Raw genomic sequence first — 27,390 nt, forward strand, 5'->3', positions numbered from 1 at the left:
ATTCATATATATTCTAATAGAATTAGAAAACAATCGATTAATTCAATGATCATATTACGATTAAAATTTGGCTCTAAGTAATTTTCAGGCAAACTAAAAATAAATATTTTAATTTATTGCTTGCTTTAATATGCAAGAATTCTATTTTTAGATGCATAGAAAGTTTAACGATGTATTGATACAAACAAATATAAAGTACTATATCTATAAATCTGATACGTTTATGTATCAATTTGTATCTAGATGTTTTTTCACTCAATCCAGTGGCTCGCCTCTCCGTACGCATTCTCTATTATGTTCCAGAGAACAATTTACAGTACTCATAAATAAAGCTTGCCCACACACTGCGGCCACCGTACATATATAATATTATAATATTATTTCGCCATAGAAAATATAACCCGGTGTGTTTTGAAACACTTCACAGCGGATGATGTGGGTGTAGTGTGCATTTCTCGTCCCCGGGGTTCACTAGCTTATCCGAATACGTATGTACATGTATGTGAAAAACGAAAAGTATAGGGTAAAAAATCCACGTCGAACCTTTTTCTACAATCTTTGCCTCGTATATCCTATCATTATATATGTTGGGTATAGTTGCGATGCAAGTAGAGATGGATGTAAAAGAACGATTGAGCTACCTGCGGCTAGGGGGTGGGCGGGGCGGACCCGCCCAAGTTAAAATAGAGCCATTTCGACCCCTCCCGGACTCGGGAGGGTTGAGGTATACATACTTCTAGGCAACGCCCGAAGTTGAGGCGTATTGGGATGAGGTGAAACGGACTCGGAGAAACCAATACGTACGAAACGACCGCAAGGTAGTTTTGCGGGCCAGTCGCGGTTTTTTCGCACAGGGCTTGTTTGCGAAACCTATATATGTAGTATGTGTAGTTCATGCGCACAGCAAACGTAGTTAATACAATGTTTTAAATAATATGTTGAAACTAGTTTTGATGTTTGTTAATTTATCTATTTTTTCTTTGTTGCAGCATCCCTACCCTTCAGAAGACCAGAAAAAACAATTAGCGCAAGACACGGGGTTAACAATACTTCAAGTAAATAATTGGTGAGTACGCTTCATATTTTATTAAATGTGTGTCGTCTGAAACTAAGTGATTAGTTTACGACCTGATAAGAAAGAAGATGTGTAGCAAAATAAATTGAATAAAACAATGTTCTCGATTACATATACAAGTAAAATATAGATTAAAACAGTGTATAAAGTTAGTTATTTATGAGCAATTTATATCCTTTGACTATACTAATTAGGTTGAAATTAGAAATGTAGTGAGTTATATTTCATTACATATGCGCAACATTACTGGGTTTGATATATCACTCAAATAACGAGTTGAATTTAATGAATAATACTAGTGTTTCTCCTGAAATCTAATAAATATTGAATGTTATGTAATGCTATAAAATCTGGTTTAAATTTAAGTTTACAATATAAATTTAATTTGAGTATTCTTTGCAATTTTGCAAGATTTTTTCACGAACATATTATGGGTTTTCATAAATGGAATTTTCGGCTAAATAATTTTCTTTGACTAAATAATGAAAAAATTTACACAGTGTCCATTCTTTAGATATTTTTCTTAAATAAATCAAATCTATTTATTTTCTATTTTCTAATGAAAATTTTTAGAGTTTTTGTAATATGCTAAAATATTTTCATTTTCATGTTAAACAGACTAATAATTGTAAACTGAGTTTTTAGATCTGTATTTACGAGTTTTTAAAATAAAATAATGCAGTATTTTTTAATTTAATAATATGATTTATTATTTAATTTTAATAATGTAGTCAAATATAAAATCTATTACATAATTTTAAAGTTAGTGTATGACGCGTAAATATTTTTATTATTTTTTGTAATTTATTTTGATTTAAAAAATTTCGGATTAGATTAAAAAAATATTTTTCAAGTACTTAAAAAACGATTTCCAGTCTAAAATAAATATTTTATTTATTTACATATATAATTTAAATTAAATCTTCCAGTTTTATATAGTAATTCTAAAGCCCAAACTTTTTTGTAGTCCCGTAAAATGAGGTAAAAAACACTTACTTATCAGTAAATTCATGCCAAAAACATTATATGAGCCGTTTTTTTGGAAAGTAGTATAAGTCTATTTTTGGGAAAAAATTATGCTAGTTTTAGTCAGATAATAATATCCTCTTGTCACATTTATAATCACACATAGAACAGTGTACAACATCATCATAAATTAATCTATAGAAGTTGAGTTGTAAAATGCTATAGCAAGAATTATTTTGTTAAAAATGAAATATGTCCATTCTTGTGTAAAGTATAAATAATATTGACATATGAACAAGTTTGTGATTATTAATTAGCTTAACATAGTAATTTACTCTTCATACTTGTTCATTTATAAATTCATTATAATATAACCGAATTTTTTATTTGTTTACTTACATGCAGGGCATTTTTTTTCAAGCTTTTTACCAAAGAAAATTATATTCAAACATCATTTAAATTAAATTTAAAGCAGCTTTTCCAATTCCACGAAGCTCATAAATCAAACATAATTTATATAAGATATTCATTTATTAAAAAATTATTGATATGAAAGTATTAATCAAAGTATATTCAAACCGAATTTTGGTCAATAGGAGGGCGCAAAAACAATTATCACTTCTCAGAAGTCAAAAATTCACGTCAAAAGCAATAAAATCGTGTCGGCGCCGTCGCAGTGGGAACGCTCGGCAACGAGCGTTCCCACTGCAACGGCGACGGCACGATTTTATTACTTTTGGCGTGGATTTTTGACTTCTGAGAAGGGATAATTGTTTTTTTGCGCTCTCCTATTGGTCAAAATTTGGTTTAGATGCTCTTCATTTGGTTCTGACTCATTTAAAATTGTAATATTGTAAAAAAATCGTAAATTAAATTGTAGCTTCTTATCTTTCTATATTTTACATCCATACTAATATTTCCGTATTTTCTGTCGTCGTTTTTGTTATTGTTTTGGTCCTTTTTAAAAGAGAAGTAACCGAAATTTTTTATAATTTTTAAACTTGGGGTTAAACTTGTATACTTAAAAATAAGTAAAATGAAAATAATGAAATGTTACATTTTGAAACATGAAAAATTATTGCTTTTGACGTGGATTTTTGACTTCTGAGAAGTGATAATTGTTTTTTGCGCTATCCTATTGGTCAAAATTCGGTTTAGATGTTCTTCGTTTGATTCTGACTCATTTAAAATCGTGATATTGTAAAAAAAGCGTCCCTATTGAGCGTTTTTATTTAATAACATTTTTTGGGAGCAACTTCGAAAATAGTTTTCATTGCCAAACATAGTCAGACTTTTGTAAAAAATGTATTGAACCAATTATGCTATTGCTTATTTTTGGCTTAAAACAATTTTTTCAGTAGAAAATCAGAAAGATTCAAATCACGGCTTAGTTTTTGAATGTCCCGGGACATGAGACGGCACAACAATAGAAAATTCCCGGGTACTACGTTCTAATTAGGGATTATCTGTTGAGAAAACCCGGAAATTCTTATTACTTTTTATTTGAGCTTTTTTGCATTTTTTTTAAAGAAATTTTCTTAATTTTTTTATACTTTTTTCAATAGTGAGACTAAAATGAAAAGCTAAAAAAATAGGCAAATTTGTATAATAGTAGACTAATACTGTTTTTAATTAAATATAATTATATTTTTTTAAGATAGTTTTATAAGTCAACCTCTCAAAAATTTAATGACCTTAAATTAAATATTATTTTTTAGTTACTTTTATATAAATACAATTCAGATTTAAAATCAAAACAACATTTTTTTAGCTTTAAATTAATGCAATTGATAGTAGTAGTATAATCGATTAAGACATATTTTAATATACAACCGATTAAGACAAAAATAAAAAGTTCTAGTGAAAAAATAAATTCAGACAAATTTTTGCAATAGCATAAAAATATGTTTTTTAATTATTTTTAGAAATCAGCCGATTTCTAAAAATATTTTTCTGATTTCAATCAATTTCACAAATTCTAGCTTTGAATGAATTCAATAGAACATGGTACTATATATCAATGTCTAGTTTAGTTTCAGTCTTTCAGTCTGACTGCTTAAATTGACAGACTCTTATAATTGGTCGTCGACGCCGCGCTTGGAATTCATTGCGCCCATTATTGCCATAATAAATTCGTTTTGTTTTGATGGGAGAATGCAAAAGTTGTGGTGTGTGCGTGTGTGCGAACTCCTGTGCGCGATTTCCGTCTCTCTATTCCTGGACCAAACCGGGATAACAACCCGCCTTGATTCATACGCCATGAAATATTTTAATGATGTAAGCGAGACCGGATCGCGTTTACGAGCGCGATTTCCATTATTTCCGACCGGCCGTAAATTTCGGATTGTGCGCTTTTCTCGCGGGTCCCACGGCGAAATCCTATCTTGAAGGGAATGTGAACTAATCACGTAGACCACGTGATTCAGAACGAATCTTCTACGGTATCGGTTCAATTTTCAGGCCATCTAAGAAGCTCACAATTCAGTTCCAATTCAGAAATTTTAAGTGAATATAAGTTGTGAAAGAAAAACACACTGGTGTTCAATCTGATTATTTTTTTAATACATATATTTTGGAGTTTCATATGAGTTATTTTTAAATGTCGGATTCGCTTCGCGAGAATGGCAATTTTCCACGTTCGTCCCAGCGAGAAATAACCGCGAAATATTGGCGAGGCGAGATATATAAAGTGTCACATAATTTCGAGAAGGAGCGTTTATAAGTCGTTATTTTTTTCGGCTTTGAAGAGCGTAATAAAAATATACAATAAATTTGTTAATGTGAAATTATAAAATTTGCCATCGTAAATGTCGTAAATGAAAATATGCATTACAAACGCACCATTCGTTTAAAATTAAATTATGTATAACATTATATCGATAAATTAAATACAAATAAGTAACACAAACAACGGATAGTTTGACTTAGCTCAAAGATGGATTTTTTGGTATAAGTGACTTTTTCTCAATCTTTTTTTGAAAGCAATACAAATTTTTCAAGTTTTTTTTAGATATGTAACATAGCACCATTATTTCTTATCTAAACCAATCTATATCCTCAATTGAAAAAAATCTTTCTTACTATATAAAAAAAATACTGAACTTAATAAAAATTGCATTAATGTGATTAATTTTATTTTCATAAAACAAGATATTATCAATGTCAACTTTTGTCTCTCCATCTTCATGAAGCTTTCGTATCGATTACGTGACCTCGTCAACGAGATATAAATTCGATAATTTACGACATGATCGGTCGTTAAGATGACTTGACACCGGCCCCAGTCGCCTGACCGGCGAATCTTCCATTGCCGCCATGAAAATGTCTCGCATAATTATGCATCATGCACACGAAACGTCGTTTTATGTTTCCGTGGGCCAATTTCAAAATACCCATAAAATTGGTCGCCCGGCCACCCTGTACACATTATTTAAACGATCGATAATAAGTTGGCGAATTAAAGCGTCAACTTCGCCGCTTTCTTTCCTCTGCCTCTGTAATGCGTAAATATTAAATACATATTATTGCGAATGAGAAAGTTGACCGATATAATTAAATATTCTATATACGATAAAATCTGTTAAACTATGGATAATTTGTATTTATTAATAGTTGTTTATGGGGTTGAAATGTGGTGTCAAAATGGCGCATTAACAGCAGTGGTACGACCTCTCTCAGCCTCGATGGGAGATGATGGGAGATTCGTGACTGGCAGAAGGCCATTCCTCGGTGCTCGATTTTGCCTCAATTCCATCAGCGAATCGGACGTTAGCGTTGTTTCTAAATTGCGTTCGGATAATTCCATCTACCTCGATGTGAGACCGAGAGAGAACGAGAGCCATTTGCGGGCATGAACCGAAAGGAATTATCGTAATTGCTCGTGGCCATTTTTGCTTCACTCCACAATTTTGAAACAATGCTATGCCATGCGATATAAAACGGCCCGTCCGTCGTTCTCTGCTTTTGTTGTTCTTTTTTATTAGTATTTTATTATTGCTCTCTCTTTATAACAAATTCGTCGGCAACAATGAAAAAACTGTGTGCACAAACAATATATACGCGATGTAATTTTGTCTCCGTTTAAATGTTTTGTGAAAGGCAAAAAAATAATTGTGTGGCTAGATACGAGTAATAATAATATAATAGCACGAATAGCTCAATCATTATAATAACGCGTTTCGTAATATAAATACCTTTTAAATTACAAAATTGCCCTCAAATAATAGTCATTTTTATCGACTCACTTATAAAAAAATTGTTTTATAACTGATCTTTGATCAAAACATCATATTTTCTCTTTCCTTAATATTATTTTTAAGCTTTTTCAGCAGTTTCTAAATAATTTTGATGACAAAAAACGGATAGGCCTTAAGTAAATATATTTTTTTTTGTGTATTAATAATACTAAGTATTGTAATTTTTTACAATCGGACAAATTGAAGTAACTTGTTAGGTCACAATGGTCTTAATTTAATTAAAATAAATTTCTATGCCTTTTTTGTAAGATATTAGCATATAATATTTTATGCCATACTCTAAACCAAGAAGCAAACGAATCGTACTTGATGTTTATCGTCTCGGAGGATGTTAGTAATCATTCTGGTTATTTTAAGCGCTACTCTGAACAATGACTTTGTGCTTTAATGAAATATTCTCAAGTTCTTTACCTAGATTGTTTACTTTCTTGTAATACAATCTTATTGAATTTACAAATTTAGGTCTTATTAGTCATAAACAATAGGATATGTATTATTAATTTACATTAATCATACATATAAAATATAATTTAAACATAAACATATATTTCTTAATGCACGAAGGTATTTCTTGATTTCATTTAAAAAACCCGCTACATTTTTATTTTTGCGGATTGTCCTAGGAATATTATTATACAAATTCACACTACCGTACAATATTCCCTTATCTGTAATTGTATTCTTATATAATATAATATATAACTATCCTTAAATTATCTCTATTTATAGTATTAAATCTATGCGCATCTTTATTTATTATACTTATTAAAATACTCTGGTAACATCTTAATTTCCAACTTATCCAACCATTCCAATCTTTCAATCATATTTTGTAGCTTTTAAAAGATCTGCAGTAAGTCAAAGCTTTTGTCTTACGTGATTAACCCTTTGAGTAGTGAGTTAATTTATACACATTTGTTAATTGGTTAGTATACACGTGGTAGTGAGTTAATTTATTTTCCCATAATTATTTATGTCGTAATTTATTTATTAATATTTTATATTGCATTTATAGAAAATTATAAAAAAATCACTGAGTCTCAACTTATTTTACTCCTTTTTTGTATTAGCATGTTTTAATAATATATTTAAATACTTTTCTAATGATATATTTCGTTTATTTATTTTACATATTTGACTTTTGTGGATTTTTTATATCAATTCTGAGGCTTTTAATATTTTTTATAAAATTATTATAAAATATTTTTTCTTTTGTTTTTTCAATAAAAAACCGTTAGTATTATTTTCTGTAAAAATTTAGATTAAATTTATTATTTCTTCAGTTGTATGTGTTAATATATGACTGTTTGGGGTGCTTTAAAATATAAATACCGACCGCCGTACAGGTACGGCGATACCGCTCAAATGGTTAATTGGGTTGAAATGTTTTCATGTAAGTGGAACTAAACTTAAATTCGAACAATTTTCGACGTAATATATTGTAGTGAAATTAAAATTGTCCTATACATACATAATAAATTATTACATATTCCTCTACTAACATTTTATATTTTATAAACACATATTTTGGTACAAACTACTTATTAAAATACGTAGCTTGTACTTTAATATATGAAAGTTAACTTTACAGTTTTTGATAATCGTTCTCAATCATGTTTAAATATTAAGTCGTTTGTAAATAAAAATAGCTTCAGTTTCTCATTTTCTTCCTGTTCTTCTGAGTAAATAAAATAAAAAAGAATATTATTTTCCATGGTATACAAGTTCCATCAGAACTTCGTTGCTCATTTCCGTTGAAAACGAAACCCTTTTGCTTAGTTGTTTTGAAAGTTTTGTTCAGGTCCTCGACTTGAACAAAACTTAAAGTCGAGCTTTTTATATAATATTGCTATTTTCAAAAGCTAAGTGATAATAAAAAGGCAAAAAAAAGCAAAGCGTAAAAGAAATGATAATTAATTAAAACACATACATTATATGAATAAAACTACTTATTAAAATATGTTTGTACTAAATTTAAAATAGTATCATATTAGCCTTTTAACCCTTTTTTTAGTCATGCAATAGCATCATACTCTGCTTTAATTATATTTAAATATTAGCCAATCTTCATGGTAAAAAAATGTTCAGAAAAAAAGTAATTTTTTTCTGGTCCTCTTTATTGCTCTTTAAAATGAAATAATTTTTAATGCTTAGTAAAAATATTTCGCATAAAATATGTCGCAACGGTGGCTAATTTTTATATTTATTTGTAGCATAGTTATTACGATGTTAAAAGATGTATAAAATGACATTTTTGTCATGAGGCCCGGAATCATTGTTTTTCCAGGGCCCGGATTTGCTCTCGGCGGCCCTGAACATATTACATTACCAAAATAGCAAGTAATTCCAAAAAAATATGCTTCAATATTACTGAAAGCAATTATCTGTCCTTTCTGTAGAACTTAGCAATGGTTTTATGGCGTGAAAGCTATTTCTAAAATACGCAATCGTACTGTAACTTTATCATTCGATAACACCAAGATGCTTTTAAAAATGAGTACAGTACTTAGTTATAGATTTATGACAAGGCAAAAAACCCTCTGTTAGATAGTAACTATTTTTCTGTTGCTTTAAAAAATACAGTGTCTGGACAAATTATTTACCCATTTTATAAATTAACATTAAATAATCTACATTTTATATGCAGCAACTACATTCATGCATCACTCATTACATAATTAATCACAGCAATCCCCTAAAGTGTGGCTAGATACCGTCCGAAGACGAATAACTCCGAATCGGCACCAGGTGGCAACCGTTCGCCCTAATGCTCGCCCGCCCTATTAAGGGTCCGGTTTTTTAATTGCCGAAAATAACAACCCTTCCACCGTCGCCTCTTGCGAAGATTCATAATCCATTAGCGGGAAGCGCCGCATCAGAAACAATTACCGAGGGGATAGCGCATTCGCAGATGGAGCCGACTGTACTAACACAATAAATCTCGACACTACACTGAAGTAATAAAATATTTACCTACGGAATTACTCCCGCGAGGTTTTCAATACTGACACTTGTTTGAACAACTCACCCCTTGCCTTTTCCGCAGCGAAAGGGTCGCTCCGGACTAAAAGAAAACTATTGACCTTTCATCGGATAGAGCAGCGATTAACCGAATATCGCATAACTCTCAGATTTATAATTATGAATATACTAAAATCATTATTTAATTACACGTATGAATATAAAGGCAATACTTTTTTATCGCTAATACAATATGAATGATACATAAAGTATAATGTAATGTAAATTGTCGTAGGGATTCCCGCAGGAATCTATTCGTAATCCATTAGCAAATATTTTTATATTTTCCCCCAAAGATGTGCCCTCTCCGTTGTTGTTCTGATCGCTTGTCCCTCCGGATCTCGGATGCTGTGGCACGCCTTATAATATCACAGAGGGATAACAAAACAGAAAACACACGCTGGGAGGGCTCAAAGATTTACAGACAAAACAAATTCTTACACGCTCAAGTATAAATATAGCGAGGCGAGCCGAGAGCGAATTTACAATATTGCGTAATACTATTTTAATGAATTTAATTATATGGAAGCGCCTTTGCCGAAATCCGATTATACGTATATATATTGCGCAAAAATATATTAAAGGATTATTATATAATATTATATGTATACGTTCATCTCGCTCGAGGCAAAATCAAGTACATTCCGGTACACGTCATAAAGACGACGAAGGTATTTTGTGAGACTGCCGCGGTACTTGGCTCAGGCCGGAGCAAAGCACAGAGAAATAAACGAGCTGATCTCTCATAACCCTTTCATAACCTCGGAGACCCCCGCAGGTTCACTCGGGACGTCTACTCTTTTTTTCGTTGTTATATTATTATGATTATATAACGTAAAGCTCGCCGTATCGGCGCTCTTCGATCGAAAGCATTAATCATAACCGAGGCGAAAGTGACTCCGGAATTGTAATTGTCGTCACACGATAAATAAATCGTTGGCGTGCCTCGTGTGTCGTTTTCGTTGTCTTCTGACCTTACAAATTTTATACATGTTTTTTTTTCGCACGCGAACCGTCCCGCCGGCCGTAGATCAAATCGGACGTAAAAGGAAAGCTTTTATAAAGCTCCGCTATTCGACACGTCATCTGAGATATCTTATTTTTCTTCGAGTCTGGATTTCGACGCTCTTATCATAAATTATACTACCATAGTTACCATTTTTTCTTGTGAAGAATACTTGAAATTGACATTTTATTGTACGTAAATAATATGCAATTCTAACTTCGGGCTTTTCCCGCATATGTTCCCAGTCCCGTAACGTTTAACCTTGTAAACGAAAGTAAAAGCGTATAATAAAATGATGCTCATTATAAGGAATTAACCTGAGTAGTTTTGTCGGGTAGAATAATATTATCCATTTTAGTCCAAAATATCGGCTCACTCACTTATGCAAAAATTCCACGGGCCGATATTTCGGCGTAAAATTTGAAAAAAATAATTGTTCGATATTTTTGTATATGCGAGACGTGTCAACGGTACCTAGCAATTCCCAGTTATTCTGATGACCGCGCCCTTTTTTATGATAGGGATGGCTGGCGAAGTTTCTACTATTTGTACATTTTTATCTCTATTCAGACATATTTTTACTTAAATAGTCCGTGAAATATGCTTCACTAAACATTGGTGCTAAATATTACATAAAACGCGTATTTGAAATGTTTTTTTAAAAAAAAACTTTTTTATTGAAAAAAAATGCAATGTCATTTTTTTATGTTACCAACTAAATATATGTTGTATAAATCGATAACATCAAGCTAAGTAATGATTCAAAGGTGTTTTTATAAATTATACTTGATTTATATTTTATTTATTTAAGTAATTTTATTGTTGTAACAACTATATATAATTGCTTTTTGTACCTCACATCACTGAGAGTGCACAAAAAAAGTTTATAATTTTTAAAACACATATCTACAACATAATTTATTCAAAAATGCAAATCAATTGCAAAAAATCGTATATGTTAGGCCAAATTGTCTGGGACTAAAAGAGTATTATTGCGATATTAAATGTGCCATAATTAAAATAAATTAAATCACAATTACAATCATTACATGTTATTTTAAAAAATATGTCGCACTTTGAACAAACAAATTTATAATTTTCTACATATTCTTTTCTCATCAGATTCTTTCGGGAAATCTGACAAAAAATAATGGGTTATATATTTTATTGCTTAGTGATGCTCAGGCCCCTAGAATAAAAATTGAATAGACATATTTTGTAAAAAACAATGTCATCCTAAATTTATTTCTAAAAAAAAAATATTTGGCACACAAATTTTCGATTTTTTTTATAATTAATGAGTATATTTTTATTAAAATTATTTGTAATTAAAATATTAAATATATTAAAACAATAGTTTTTGGTTTCTTCGAATGTTTTGCTTTTACTGATCAATGAACATGGTGAATCATGTGAGCGATACTCTGATTATTTTTTCTATCCATTAATTAAATTAATAATAATAATGTCAATAACGGTAATACCGGTATTGACTGTTTTTCTCTCGGTAATACCGGAATTATTGCAATCCCTTGTGAGATACTAACAATTAGATTAGTAAATATGACAGCGTTGAAATTTTAATGGACTACGTTGACCTTAAAAAATTCGAGTATAACGATATAATTTATTGTAACCTTTAGAAAAATTCGCTCTGATATTTAAAAATATTAAGAGATTTTCAAGAATCACAGGTTTTCTTAATAAATACAAATTTGATAATATCTTGTGTTAATGTTATATAATATACACATTTTAAAACCAAATTAAAATTTATAGTTCGGAGTATACTTTATTTTCATTTGCTAGAACATATTTTGGATACGTATAATAGCAACTTGAATCAAATATGTAGATTGCTAGAAATTATTTTTTCAATATGTTCAATGCCTTCACATTTCATCTACAATTTTATGGAACCAAAATTCTCAGTAATATAAATGATTAACTTTAGCACAAATTAACTTATGGATTTTGCTACTGAGAAATTTGAGAGTAATTAAAAAGTATGTAATTAAATTCGTCTTTATGAGACATGTGTTTTGGTAGCCATTTAATTATTATTATAATTTTAACAATTATTAAAAAATTGTTTTTAAAGTCAAGTCTGATTGAAGCAACATGTTTATAATAAAAAATCATTTCACACTCACTAAAGTTATCTATCTAATTAAATAGAGGTATCTCTATATATTTAAGCATCATATTACAATGTATTGTGTCTGTGTATGTGTTTGTTAGTAGAACACAGACCTGCATTAAGTTACACGTTTCCCCATTTGACGCCAGCATTCCCCGTCTCCCGTTGCACAGACATTGCGTAACCGAGTACAAACAAAGGCTAATCACATTTGCGTTAACTCATTGTCTATTGAGTGTTTGTTGGCGACCGTCAGGGGGAGATCCAGGATCTAATTAGGACGGAACACAAGGAGCAATGCGCCCGTCACTACGTATCGATGGCGAATTTGTCAGACGGCTCATCCGTGCTTGCATCTCTCGATCAATCAATAATTTAATAAAATAAAATAATAAAAAATACCGCAAGGGCAATAAATCCATCAGGGTATTTCATACTACTCTTCTATAAATTTATATGCTGTTTGCGTCAATTGTACGATGCACTTTGGTGCAGACGACCACCGCACTTCGCATTCGCCCCGATATGCCACCACGATCGGTAATTACAACAATTAATCAATCCGCTTTCCATTTCCCCCGGGTTTGTATACAGAGACGAGATAGAGGGCTCAGGACCAGCAGCTGAATATATTCGTATATGATCTAATAATATTAATTTAATTTTCTGTATATGAATAGTCACTCTTATATGATTAGTTGTATGTAAAAAAATATAGTTAATGAGTGTATGAATGATTATTTTATTATTATTGATATGATAAATTATTATTAATATTATAAAAATATATATTAGTTAGGTTATGTGTATGTATTGCTATCTCGCATGTCCTTAAAGGGTTTACACGTTGTAAGTACGTCGCGCGACTTTGGGAATAAAACAGCCCCGTTTCGAATGTATCGAGTCATTGTCCCATTACCTGTGTATCGGCAGGAAGATACATAATGCATGTGCGTGGCTCCGGGAGGGTTCGCTAACTGAATTAGTCCCTCAGAGTACCTACAGACTCAAACCATTGTCTGACGCCGTGAGCCTTTTGTATAGAGAAAGAGCCGCTCCCGGAGGAAACCGGGGAAAACGCACCGAACCGCTTTCCCATTGACATCAACTATAATTATTATTATTATTTATATTAATATTAATATTTAAGAACACCTTTATAATTCTGACAATATATATTTTTATGAAGAACTATCGATATACAGGCGGCCCTCGACTTTCGCACATATTTGGTTCCTAAAAATGTGTGCGAATGTTGAATGTTTGAAAGTAGAGGGAAGTCAAAATTTTTAAATTGTGTGTATTTTAAAATATTTATTTATCTAGTAAATATAAGAGGCGTTTAAGAGACATGTTTAAGTGGGGGTTGCGGGTGTTTCCTTTGAAAACTTATCAAGAGTTAACTGTTTTCCACTATACTTTTTCTTTTCTTCATATAGTATTTTATAACATGCTATGTCTTTATTGATCGCCCTACGCACTTGAGATGCGTTCTCGATTGGGATCACAATCTTCCATAATATTTAAAAAATTGTCAAGATGCGTGAAGGCTTCATTCATATTTTTCATTGTTAAAGAGTTTTCCAAAATAAACCTGTCTCATCTACATTAAATATTTGGCTTAAAGAATATTCTCCATCTTCAATTATTTTGGATAATTAGGAAATTAATTCTTTTGCAGCATCTTTATCCGCATCAGCCGATTCTCCAGTAAATTTAATGTTATGAAAAGAATACCTCATTTTAAAATTGTAAAACCAAACGTTACTTGCCAGAAAAACCTTGTTAATTTATTTTTTAACTGTTCTTCCAATCTTTGTGCAAACTAAGAGCTTTTGCTTGAATAATTGAAATAGTCAGTGGGACATCTCTTTGATGTTGGTCATCGATCCATGATGACAAAGATTTTTTTTTGTTTTTTTTAATGTGCCAAATAGCAAATTGTGCGAAAGTCAAGAGCCGCCTATATTAAGCTTATTCAAGACTCTTGATTATCAATTTTTATTTGGTTTTGAAATGTGTTTTTTTTTATTTAGTTGTGATACTCTTAATATTTTTTTAAGAACAATTATATCATTATATTAGAATTCTTTTTGGTCGATTTAATCTAGTAAAGTTTCAACAGAAGTCACTGTAATTATTAGTTTTTATTCTGAATATCATTTTTGAGTGACAATGACACTGAAAACCCGGATCATTTCAATTGCGGTTAAAACACTTCTCAATGTTTTCCTGACCGATCCATTTTTTAAAGCATTTTAATTTTTTTATTAATTTGCATATTATAGATATATCACTTGCCTCAGTCTTTTCAGAATTTAATACATATATCTCTTTAGGATCAAAATAGTCTTGGAGTCCAAGATTGTGCTATTCCATGTTGTCATTTTTTCTAAAAATTGATCAAGTTTTTATGATAAACAATTTAATCAAAGGGTTGAATTATTCTTGTAACATTAGACGGTATTCAACCATATGACTGTCTTTCGTATTTAATATGCTTTTATTTAGATGAAAAAGAGCATTATCTATTAACAATACCGTTTACTTTTTAAAAAATTCTTACTTCAGGAACCATATGATTATGGACTAATCTTAGATGATCTTCCTTATAATAATCCTTTTTCCTTATAATAATCAACAGGTAGATATTTTATTTTAGTTACAATAGTATTGTGACTATTGACTGTCATATTAATAGGGAATAATAGGTAAAGGGGATTGGGAATTAAAATCGCTTTTTTAAAATACGTTTATTTTAATAATATAAATAATTTTACAGACATACTAATTGTAAACTATATACAGTAACGTGCAAAAAAACGCATTATATAAAACTAAAAACTTATTATAGTGTAAGTAAATTTATTAAACTATTTAAAAGTTTTTTTGAAGTATTCCATATAAAAATATTAATAAAAAAAATAATATAAAAAAGTATTAGATAACATTTTTAGACACAAGTAAATATACTTTGCAATTTATTAGTAAATTCAAAAACTATTTTTAAAGTAAGAAACTTATAAAGACAACTTGCATTAGTACTAATATTTTTTATTTATATTTTATTGCACCCTCTTTAGCCTTCAACCCTGCTAATGCACGCGACGGGATAGAATTAATCAAGGATTTAAACAATTTATTGTCAAAATATTCGTAGCACACCTTTTCGATCATTACTTTTAGTTTTAATACACTAGATAGTTTTTGCACTGGTTTTATTTTTCAAAGATTTTCAATAGGGTTCAAATTTAGGTTGTCTCGGGCCAGCTCCGCATTTTTCCTTATAATCTGAAATCTTTTATTAAATAATTAGTTATATTTTAATTTTAAATATCATTTTTAAGACATTGATAGAATTGATTTAAAAAAAATATAACTGACTATTTTCGCCCAAAAACAGGTTGCACGGTAAAATGTAAGTCCTGGTGCTCTTCCATCAAAGGGAATTAAAAAACGTCTTTACCGTTCAGTTGATTGTATACTTTCCAATCTGAAATACGAAAAGCATCCCCAGATCATCTGGCTTCCAGGATTTCGCACAGTTAGCTGGATACAATAATCATGGTATTTTTCACTTTTTCGACGACCAACGTACCCGAATAAATTATTTTTGCTCTCATTAGAGAACAGCACCCTTCTTCAATCGATCTAAATTAATTTTTATGCCAATTAATTGCGTTAACTGCGATCCATTTCAAAATTCATCAGCAGTGTTTTCACGTTTTATTAGCTAGCAAAGTTAGGATTAGTTTGTGCCGTGTTGGTGAATTTTAGAACTTAACTGAGTATCTTATTTTAAGATTGTGTTTGAAAATCTTATATTTTGAAAAAAAATAGTTTTAGGAAACTATTATTTTTTAACTAGATTTGAAGTAGTAGCTATTGTGTTGTAATGTTAATTGAGTAGATTTGTATTTTGACCGTAATCTCGATTATATTAGAATATCATAATACAGTCGTATTTATCTGACGTTTTAATTTTCATATTAAGTTAAGTCACAATATAAATAATAACCATTACAGTCAACACCCGGCGTTATGACCATCGATTATTCGGCTGTCTCGCTCTAGCTAATTCGGCACACGTATGTACGTACTAAGTCGTACGTGTATGGGTGTTTGGAAATGGATACCACATCTCACTAACTTATTCAATACGATTCGCGTACACATCGGGCCGCCCCCGTACAACGTCTGCGCTCTCCTATTCAATTCAATATATTATGTATGGCAGGTACAGCGGAACATTAGCAAGATTATTGGCGGAGGAACTCCACGGGCGAGCGTTCATGTCGACCGTATTGCCATACAATATTCATGCGTAGCCGACCTTCTTTGTCTGACGAATGTCGGCGGAAAAGCGCACGAAAATTATTTCCATGGGTTAAAAAAAGTGGCACCACCGTGCGGCCGCACAGTGTATTATATTGACAATTCTGTAGCAAAAAATGTTGCTAGTTTCAGCTTCATTATACTCTGATGCTTTCAAACTTTACTTTTATACCCTTATATAAAAACCCAATGCAACAATAGGTATCGCATTATACTGCCATATAACCCTTTTTTTTTACTTATTCAGACTATATGTGTTAATCTATAAATAACTTATGATCGTAGTGGTTTATAAGAGCCATAAATAAAAATATTACTAGTCAAATGTGCATGAAGTGATCCGTTAAAAAATGCATGCTTTTAAATTTCTGTCCTGTTATTAGTCATACGACGTGAATAATGTGCCAGCACATGTAAAAACACAGGACAGTATTCTTGAGGTACCTTTGTCAAGATTATTATCTTATCGTCTCTTTAAATTAATTTTAAAAACTAAAACAGCTAGAATAAAATTTGAATAAATATATAACTAGAAAGCAATAAATTTGTTTTCTGAAGCAACAAAAGTTCTTGTACGGTGAGCTACGACGTCTTGAAATTTATAATTATGTAAAACTATATTTTTATTTACAAAATTAAATTAAATTATTACGCATACGAATGTAAATGTTGTATTTAATTAAAACAGACAGTATGTTAATATATTATATAAACATATAATCAATCATACATAGATTTATGTAAAAATCTATGTTTATTAAAATATTAAAATAATTGGTGAATATGTCTAAAATTTAAAACCATTAAAAAAAAAAATATTATTTAACTCAAGCTTCATACGTTCCACATGGATCTGTGCGCTTATTGCGAATTATACATTTTATTTGCTTCAAATGCTATTATATATTTGAATTAAAGTAACTAGCGAATATTTTAACTTTAAAAATTAATTGTAAAAATGTTACTTATGAATAATAATGTCGTTTTGTTTGATTCAATTTAAGATAATAAAATAAATCTTGAGTAGTATATTTATAAAATATATAGGCATATGCAGAATAATATTGTCTTATTAAAATAAACAGTATGTTATTATATCATATAAAAATATACAATCAATCATTTAATACACACTTTAAATAAAATATTAAAATAATTAGTAAATATGTCTATCAAAATTTAAAACCATTAATAAAATGTATAATGTATTATTTCACTTACTACTAGCTTCACACGTTTCACGTGAATCTGTGTGTTTATTATACGAATTTTATATTTTATTTATCGAACCTAGAAATTAAGTAGCTAGCGAATATTTTAACGTTAAAACTTAATTGTGCAAAACCCTTTTTGTTTGATTTAATTTGAGGTATTACAGTAAAAGCTCGAGTAGTATATTAAAATTAAAATATATGCATACGAATAATAATATTTTATTTAAAAAAATTAGACAGTATGGTATTATATAATAAATAAATAAAAAGTCAATCATACGAACTTTAAATAAAAATATAATTTCTGAGTATATTTAACCAAATTTTTTCATTAGCTTCAAATGCCATTATATAGTTGAATGGAACTTGAACTTAGAATTAAAGTAACTAGCGAATGTTTCAACGTTAAACCTTAATTGTAAAAAATATTACTTAGGTTTGATATAATTTTATTAGAATAAAAGCTCAAGTAATATATTAATATAAATATTTACGCATACGAATAATAATGTTGTATAAAATTAAAACAGATGGTATGTTATTATATATTATGTAAAAATACAATCAATCATACGTACTTTAAATAAAATATTAAAATTATTGCTAAATATGTATCAAAATTTAAAACTATTACTAAAATATTAAATATTTAGCTAACTAGTTTCATACGTTCCACATGGATCTGTGTGTTTATTATACAGATTTTACATTTTATTAGGTTCAAATGGTATCATATATTTGAATGGCATTTGAACATTTGCAAGCGAATAATAATGTTGTATTTTATTAAAAACAGAGAATATGTTAATTTATCCTATATAAATACTAAAATAAAATACTAAAATAATTAGTAAATATATCAATCGAAATTTAAAACCATTGAATTTTTTTTAATATTTCACTCACAACTAGACTTATACGTTTCACATGGATCTGTGTGTTTATTATATTAATTTAACATTTAAATGCTATTATAGCTTTATTAAACTTGAGTAGTATATATATTTATTTATAAATTAATTACCTTAGCCCTTTGGACGCGTTAATCAAAAATAAATATAATTTTTTTTTTAAAAATGCAAATTTTACCTTGATACTGTGTTTAAATGTTTATTGATTCAAAATGATATTTTATGTTTTATTTACAAAAAAAAAATTTAAAAACATTGTTTTTACTGATTTTTGTGTAAAGAGATAAAAAATCAATTAAGCGACATAAGTCGATTTCCGCGTCCAAAGGCTTAAGATACGACCACACGTGGAATCAAACTAAATGCGGAGTTAGCCAGTAGATAGAAATATTTGTTTTTAAACTTAAACCTCATGTTAATAATTTGAAATTATTTTTTAAGACGTTTGTCCAAATATAATGGATGTCGCACCCACCGCCGCGCCGTCACGTTAGTGTCGCCTAGTTTTGTGGCCAATAAATCGGGCCCCCACATACCCAATACGTCCTGTATATCCTTCATTGAGACTAGATTCAGCAATAATCTTATGCTGTAAGAGAGTAGTTACTCAAAACCTTTATTGATGCAATAATTATAAATCCTGTTGCTTTATTATGATTAAGGTATCAGAACTATTCTTATTTATTTTGTATAATCTGTACTATATTTTAAATAACATCAAAAATGGCATATATTTGGTGTCTGCGTTGAATCGAAACCTTGCAACGAAAGCTTCGTTGGTAGTAAATTAAAAAAATGCCAAAATTATCCGTTGGTATATCTTTCACTTGGCCACGGTGGCCACCCATGATACTTTCGAACGTAAATAACTTTCGATTCCGATGCATGGACATGCCGCGCTGACAGGCGAGTCGCAGAGCTTTCTTCGGTGAAGAATCGCTTATTTACACAACCGCTCTATTGTTTATTTCTATTAAATCATTTATATAAACGCGGATGACTGACTCGTCGGTGTGTTAATCGCGCCATCGCCAGATGGGACTTGTTTGTTTTGACGTTGGCTCGGGAAGACCTGGAAATATAATTACATCGGTTCGATATACACACATACCTACGTATCCATAATACATATCTATACCTAATATATAATATATTAGCAATATGCGACAAATATTCTATTGTGCTATAATTTTTAATACATATAGTAAATCGGGAGCTAGACGAATATAGAAATTCACGTTCAAAGTTTATAGGTCTATTACACGTAGAGACGCCCAGTGTGGAATATGAACGCCATTATTTTCATATATTTCCACATTATTATTGCATGCGCTCAGTCTTCGGGATTGTCGGGGCGCAGACGCCTCCATTTGGCGACACCTGGATGGCTCTCACAGTATAAACAGCGCTTCTCAATTTTGCCGTTAATATTTTATGAATATTCCACATCATATAAATTATATATTGTACAAACATACGTACCTGTCAATTCTACACTAGACTGATAAACATGGTGAAAAATATGGTAAATAAATAAACAGTATAGTACTTGAAATATCATGTGTTAATATTTATCTAAATTTATACATCAAATTAAATGATTTTTTAATATATAAATTCATACTGCGTTTATCACATATCATATCACACTCACATATTTATTCGTTTAATAATAAAAATCCGACAAACCTTCATATATCACAACCAAATAAAGTCTCAGGGAATTCTTTCTATCTTACGATAAGTGCACAAACGTTACTTTTGGTTACAAGGCACTTATTAAATTTCGCCAAGGTAAATTATGCGATTGTAAATTTATATCTATGCACAGACATTCTCGTATAAGGGTAGTTCTTCTCACACCCCGATTGTCGGGGTATTGTGCTTGTTGGCTGTCAACGCCATCGGGCGCTATAACGCATAGCAATAATACTGACTTTTCTTCATATATAGCTTTTACATACGCAGCTCTTCGTTACATGCAGACTGTAATTGCATTTTTAACTTCTTTTATAAATTAAAAGTTAGTCAGACAGTGTAGCAAATTCAAATTGCCTTGCGCCACCCCAAAGCTCTAAGAAAAAAGCTCAAAAATCTTCCCCCCAGCGAGTGATGGGGCGTCGCACCGATTACATCGACACGACGGCCCTCCCACGTCATAATAAGAAAATAAGTGTGGCTTATCTCGCCTCTAAGACCCGACAACGACCCATCAAAATCGTAAGACTTAAAAGGTCCCGTCGTAAAATGCAAAAAAAAAATCACCGACTCCCGAAGTGAAGGAAAAAAGAGCCAACGCCTACGACGCTTTAGAAGGGTCGCATCTACGAAGGGAGCTTTTTTAAAAATATTTATTAATAATAATATTAAAATTATTCTAATGGATTTGAACGAACGTGAATACGTGAAAACTTATATGAGTCGATTAAAAATGAAAGCGGCCAGTAATGAAAATCGAAATATTTTAGTTAGATATGTGCATACGTATAGTATACAATGGAGGATTTTTGGGGGTAAGGGGCGTGCGTAAAATGTGGGTCATATCATTCTCATTCGGCTGATTGTAAAATTACATATTCAAGATGCGGCACGACCCCGGCTCGTGCATAGATAAAGCCTCCGAGGGGCGAAGTCGTACGTTTCGGCAGCGATATGAAGATGGGTCGCTCCTGTGGGATGTAAAAAAGGATGATGATGCACGAGATGACCGAATTTGTACGAATGATATTACTTTCAACTATGATGCACTATAGTTAAACATTTCATATCATATTGTTATACACACACACTTTACTTATTAGCTAATATAACCTATCCTTATTCTTATTAATCAAGTTTTACGATCAATGGTATATTTATAGTTATTTCAGAATATGACTTATTGCAATAAAAAAATAATTTGCTAAACATTTTTTTAATAAAGTAAAACATTATCTGTATATCTTTTTTTATTATATCAGATTGTTTCATCGTAACTACTTTTAGTCATATCTTATTCAAACTTATGTGTAAAATCTGATTTAAACATAATAAGATTTTTGCCACTAAGATAACACGATTTATATGGTAGCTATATCATTAGATTTTTTCCAATATGGTCTCAATATCTATATAGTTTTATAACAAAAAAAAATATATTAATTTATTACTATTTCTATTATTAATGACACTACTAAACGATGTGGAATTACACTATTATTACATCTGTAACATTAGTATTTTTAGGGTCTCATATTTCAGATTTTATATTAAAATCAATTATTGATACATTTTTTAATGAATTCTTGATTTTTCAGTACTTTTGCTTAGAATATAAAAAAATATAAACACACAAAAAAACTACATGTAGGGATTTTTTTAAACAAAAAAGATGCCGGAACACGCTTTTTGTCAAGCGTTTTACTAAAAAAAATGATATTTATATATCTTTTATATTAAATTTAAAGCAGCTTTTCCTATGCCAGAATGCGCATAAAATTTGTATGAGAGATACATTTATTTTTAAATTTATTGATATGAGAGTATTGATCAAAGTATATTCAAACCGAATTTTGGTCAATAGGAGTGCGCAAAAAACAATTATCACTTCTCAGAAGTCAAAAATTCACGTCAAAAGCAATAAAATCGTGTCGGTGCCGTCGCAGTGGGAACGCTCGGCAACGAGCGTTCCCACTGCGATGGCGACGGCACGATTTTATTGCTTTTGGCGTGGATTTTTGACTTCTGAGAAGGGATAATTGTTTTTTTGCGCTCTCCTATTGGTCAAAATTTGGTTTAGATGTTCTTCATTTGATTTTGACTCATTTAAAATCGTAATATTTTAATAAAGTCGTAAATTAAATTGTAGTTTCATATATTTCTATATTTTACATCTATACTAATATTTCCGTATTTTCTGTCGTCGTTTTTGTTATTGTTTTGGTCCTTTTTAAAAGAGAAGTAACCGAAATTTTCTATAATTTTCAATCTTGGGGTTAAACTTGTATACTTAAAAATAAGTAAAATGAAAATAATGAAATGTTACATTTTGAAACATGAAAAATACTGTAAAAAAAGTAGCCGCAACGCCATTCCACCGCGTTACATGACAAAAAAGCCCTGACTATATGTAAGTGTTCACCAGACTGAAAGTCAATTATAAATTTTTAATAATAATTTTAAATTATTATATGCATTAAAATTTAAAATCAATAGATGTCACTTTGTAGCTATGGCCGATTTTTAATACTAAAAATTTGAATTTGCTGCCGTGACTCGAACACCCAGCCTCTGTGTTATCAGTCAAGACCATACAGACTACGTTATTCCGATCTTATTGATATTCTTAAAACCATTATTAACAAAGATTTCGGAATCTTGGTTCATATTAATTAAATTAAAAAACATAATTTCATATTATGGTGCTGCGAATACATTCGTGGTTATTTTTTATTAATTCTATGATTATTGAAATATTTCTACTTTCATTGTATGAGGGTGGTTCGAATTGAAATTATTCAAACGTCCCGTTTATACGGCAACAGAGGCGCAACCAATTTCATTTTTAATCTACTCGGATCCCGCCGCGAATCCTACATCTTCCGGGAACAACGTCTCTATATACCACCCCGGGCTTTTTCCGGGGCCGGAAAAATGCCTCCCTGCCCCGGACGGGATATGAGATGAAAGCCACCCGAACACTGTGTGAAGGCACTGCATGAAATTACGCTTTACAAGTTTAGCACTTCCTTTACGACGCCGTTGTACTGCATACTAGTACACAGGCGGAGCCGCGGGGGACTGAGGTGTGGGATAGCATTTTTACACACGCCGAGGGGAATTGATCATTTTGCGCGAATTACCCCGTGAACAAAATTGACTCTGTTTTCTAGGCTAACTGCTTTCATCTTCCCAGACAATTATAATTATCGTTAATAGTCATAAAGCACCGGGGCAAATATAAAACTCGGGGTATTGGTTTATAATAGTGTTTTATGCGCGCACTCGACGTCTCGGTCGTAATGGGCTCGGAGGTTGTAAATTTGGCATACGGGAAGTGTCATTGCGATGTCAGGGAAATTGTGAGCTCGTAACGGATTTTCCCGGCCCGGTCGTAACAATAGAACGTAACGGGCGTTAGTTGAATCCAACTGCTGCGGATGACGTCGTTTCGGGTTTACGACTCCCCTGTCGTCGTCGTCTTCGACGGGGGCGGCCGTAAATACGGCGTGGCCAAACTTTGATTGAAATTAAGGAGAGTGCATATATTGACATCGCAATAATCAGCCTTCTGATTAATAACTACTAAAATAATAAAAAAATATTTTAAATAATAAAAAAAATCTTGTAAGATAAAAAAGTATTTTTTTATCTTACAAGAAATGTTAACCACGTGCGAATATAAAATTCTAGTTATTATTAAATAAAATGTCAAGATTGTTTATAGATTTTTGACATACAAGAAAAGCGTGTAGCTTTCTAGAATATGTAACAACATGACATTTTTTAACGCTGAAACAAAGCCTATCTCTAGAATCACTAATCGCTCTATATCTTTGAATATTTTTAATCAATCATCACTTAATAAAATAAAATACGTCTTTAATATTTCAATGAAAGTTTAAATACGCAATACTATATAATATACATATATTCAGTAAAAATATGCAACAATAATAATAAACATATTCGTAATCAATACCCGTATTATTCATATAAACGTGTCATACGCTTAGGCGTTACGACGACACGATCGTTCCGCTTCATCCCCCAGGGTTGTAACAGTAATTTTACGCAGTCGTCAAAATAAAGTCGGGGAGTTTTCCCGCGACGACCTTGGCACCTGGTACCAGTCTTTATGCGGCCATCATCCTCCTCCGAAGAGGCTGTCTCGTCGCTTGATGGCTCATTCCATTACGTCGTCTTCGGCAGCCCCCCGATTCGTTCTGGCAGACGACGGAAGTATTCTACGCCCGCGCATAAAACACGGGGTGTCGAATGTCGACAGTTTATCGCCGCCAACTTGTTGGCGACCATAACACTAAAGAGGAATGTGGCGGAATAATTCAGTCGCTCGCTTATTATCGTCTGCTCATCCCGAAAGAGTCAACCCACCACCCTCGCCCGTCCGAATGCGCTCGTAAAAAAGGGGATTCCCTCGGCTCGAAAGCGCCGACTAATCTTGTGTTGTCGTAAATTCGGCTTTATTAAAACGACAGGTGAGCCATAATTCGGCGGCTGAGCGAACGAAATCAATTGAGATTTTTTATCTTCATTTATATGTTTAAGCTTTTGTGCCATTAGAGTATAAAATATATTTTATGATTGCAACAATGATTTAATAAAAATAATGTATTAAGTTTAAATATATAGATTCTATTTTATCTGGGTGATCTGAATAATAATGTTTTTCTGCATAAATATATGTTTTTATTAAAGATAATTGATAATAAATATCTGTTTATTATTACAGCCAGAAAAAAGATCTTTGAAGATTGTAATATGTTCTTGCAGTTAAAGTAATTAAAAAAAATAATTCAACACATGGGTTATTTATAAGTTGTTTCTCAAAACCATTGATAGCGAAGACGACGACATGATACAACTTTGAAAGTATCTGAAATTTCATCTAATATATTATAAAACCAGTGACACAAGTTTAATTTTTGAGTCAGATGTGATATTGTGGATTGCGATAAACCTGAGACAAGGGTAAAATCTAAAATATGGGAATTTTAAGGGTTTTTAAAATGGCGATATATATATATACCATGTAGTTGGAAAACTGATTCGGTTTTTAAATTTATAAATGCTGCAGAACTTTTATTGTTTCAATCAACCTTAAGAGGAAAAGAATACATGTGAAAAATAATTTACAAACTGTATCGAGCATTATAAATTATAAATAAATATTTTCAAACATATTGAGTATTAGGCAGTATCAAAAATAAGTATGTACGTTTTTTAAAAGTAAGTAATTATTAGTCATTTTTTTATCAGATTGTTTTTTAATGTGAATGTGATATTTAAAGAAATTGCATTGATTTTTAGGGCTTCTACCTAAAATAGTCGGAATTATCCCATTTTAAATTTTTTTTAATATGAATGTATATTAAAAGAAATTGCATTGATTTTTAGGAATCTAGCTAAAATAAAACAAGCTTCACTGTTGATGATATTAATTACTTTTCGTTAAATTAGTTAAAAAAAAAGTCAAAAATTATAAGTACCAAAACCATTTTCTAAAATGGAAAATCCAATTTTACAGGAGAGAAAAATATTAATAAAGATTAATATTTGCCTCTCTTGTAAAATTTAATTTGCCATTTTAGAAAATGGTATATAGCTAAAAACGATCAATATCGAAGTAGTTTTTATATATGTATTATTATTGTTATAGTGCACTTTAAATTTTTTTATTTTTATACTATTCTAATAATATGACACATCTCTAAATATAAAACGTGCAAAATAAATTATATTTCTGAATAATTTTTTAAAAAATAGTTTTAAATAAATGCATCAAACTTTTTACGAAAAAAAAAAGACAAGTCCTTGTTTTTATCGTTTTTTTCATTGGGGATGTACAGTTTTGTAGTAAAAACTGTCGTAGTAAAAACGTAGTAAAAAGTTTTTATAAAGTTTCCATATTTTTGGTTAAAATTAACCTTATAAATATCTCAAATAAATTTGGAACTTAGCTTGATCTATATTGTTTTAAAATGACAGCTTTAATAAAAAAAAAATCGTCAAAAAACCCATAAAAAAAATAAAGTCGACCAAAAATTATTTATGGCCTATTTATTAGATTAAAAAAAAAACATGAAAAAAATCCTAATAATGTCGAATAATTTTGTTATCTTATTCTACAATAAAAAAAATTATGACTCCGGCAAAAAAATTCTACATAACAAAGTAAACAATGCGAAAATGTTTTATAACATATAAATCAGGAAAATATATATATAAAAATGAAATGAGGTTGATTATGCGTTTTTCGGGAAAACCAAATATGTCTTGTTTTAATCTTTTTCTTTCTTGGACATGTACAGTTTTATATTATAGTAACGATCCATTAAATTTATATGAAAAATTGATCTAGTATATATCTAGAATAAATTTGTTGCTGTTTCGAAATGGCGGATACTCTAAAAAAATATAAATATGATAGCTCCAATAAAAAAAATCTTACAGAAAAAAATATAAATGGCAAAAATAGCATTAGGGTAGCTATGTACAGCTTTAATCAAAACGGCGTTTTTTCGAAGCCCTCTTAAAAGTTTTGAGGACTATCGATTGAAGCAATAAAAGCATTTTAAAAAATAGGAGTCTTTAATTGCACTTATGTCGCAAAAATATTATTTAATCATTGTATAGCATATTTACAAGTAGCCCAGAATGATTAAAAGCAAATATTTTTAAATCTTTGATTACCGTAACTTATCATATTTTGTAACAGTGCTTTAAAACGAGCTTCATAAGATTATT

At 30.5% G+C, this 27,390-nt stretch overlaps 1 protein-coding gene across 4 annotated transcripts in view; it reads left to right on the plus strand.

Annotated features, from left to right (window-relative positions):
• hth (Meis homeobox homothorax) overlaps positions 1 to 27,390 on the plus strand; it is a 533,594-nt gene that overhangs the window by 398,564 nt on the left and 107,640 nt on the right. For all 4 annotated transcript variants that reach the window (XM_088189405.1, XM_088189407.1, XM_088189406.1 and 1 more), the window contains one exon: positions 990 to 1,066. In XM_088189405.1, the coding sequence (XP_088045531.1) occupies positions 990 to 1,066 (77 nt within the window). The remainder of the gene's footprint in view (positions 1 to 989; positions 1,067 to 27,390) is intronic.

This window comes from Plectrocnemia conspersa, unplaced genomic scaffold, assembly GCF_051122295.1.
Source record: "Plectrocnemia conspersa isolate PC_06_02 unplaced genomic scaffold, ASM5112229v1 ptg000008l, whole genome shotgun sequence".
In the NCBI taxonomy this organism is placed as follows: Eukaryota; Metazoa; Arthropoda; class Insecta; order Trichoptera; family Polycentropodidae; genus Plectrocnemia; species Plectrocnemia conspersa.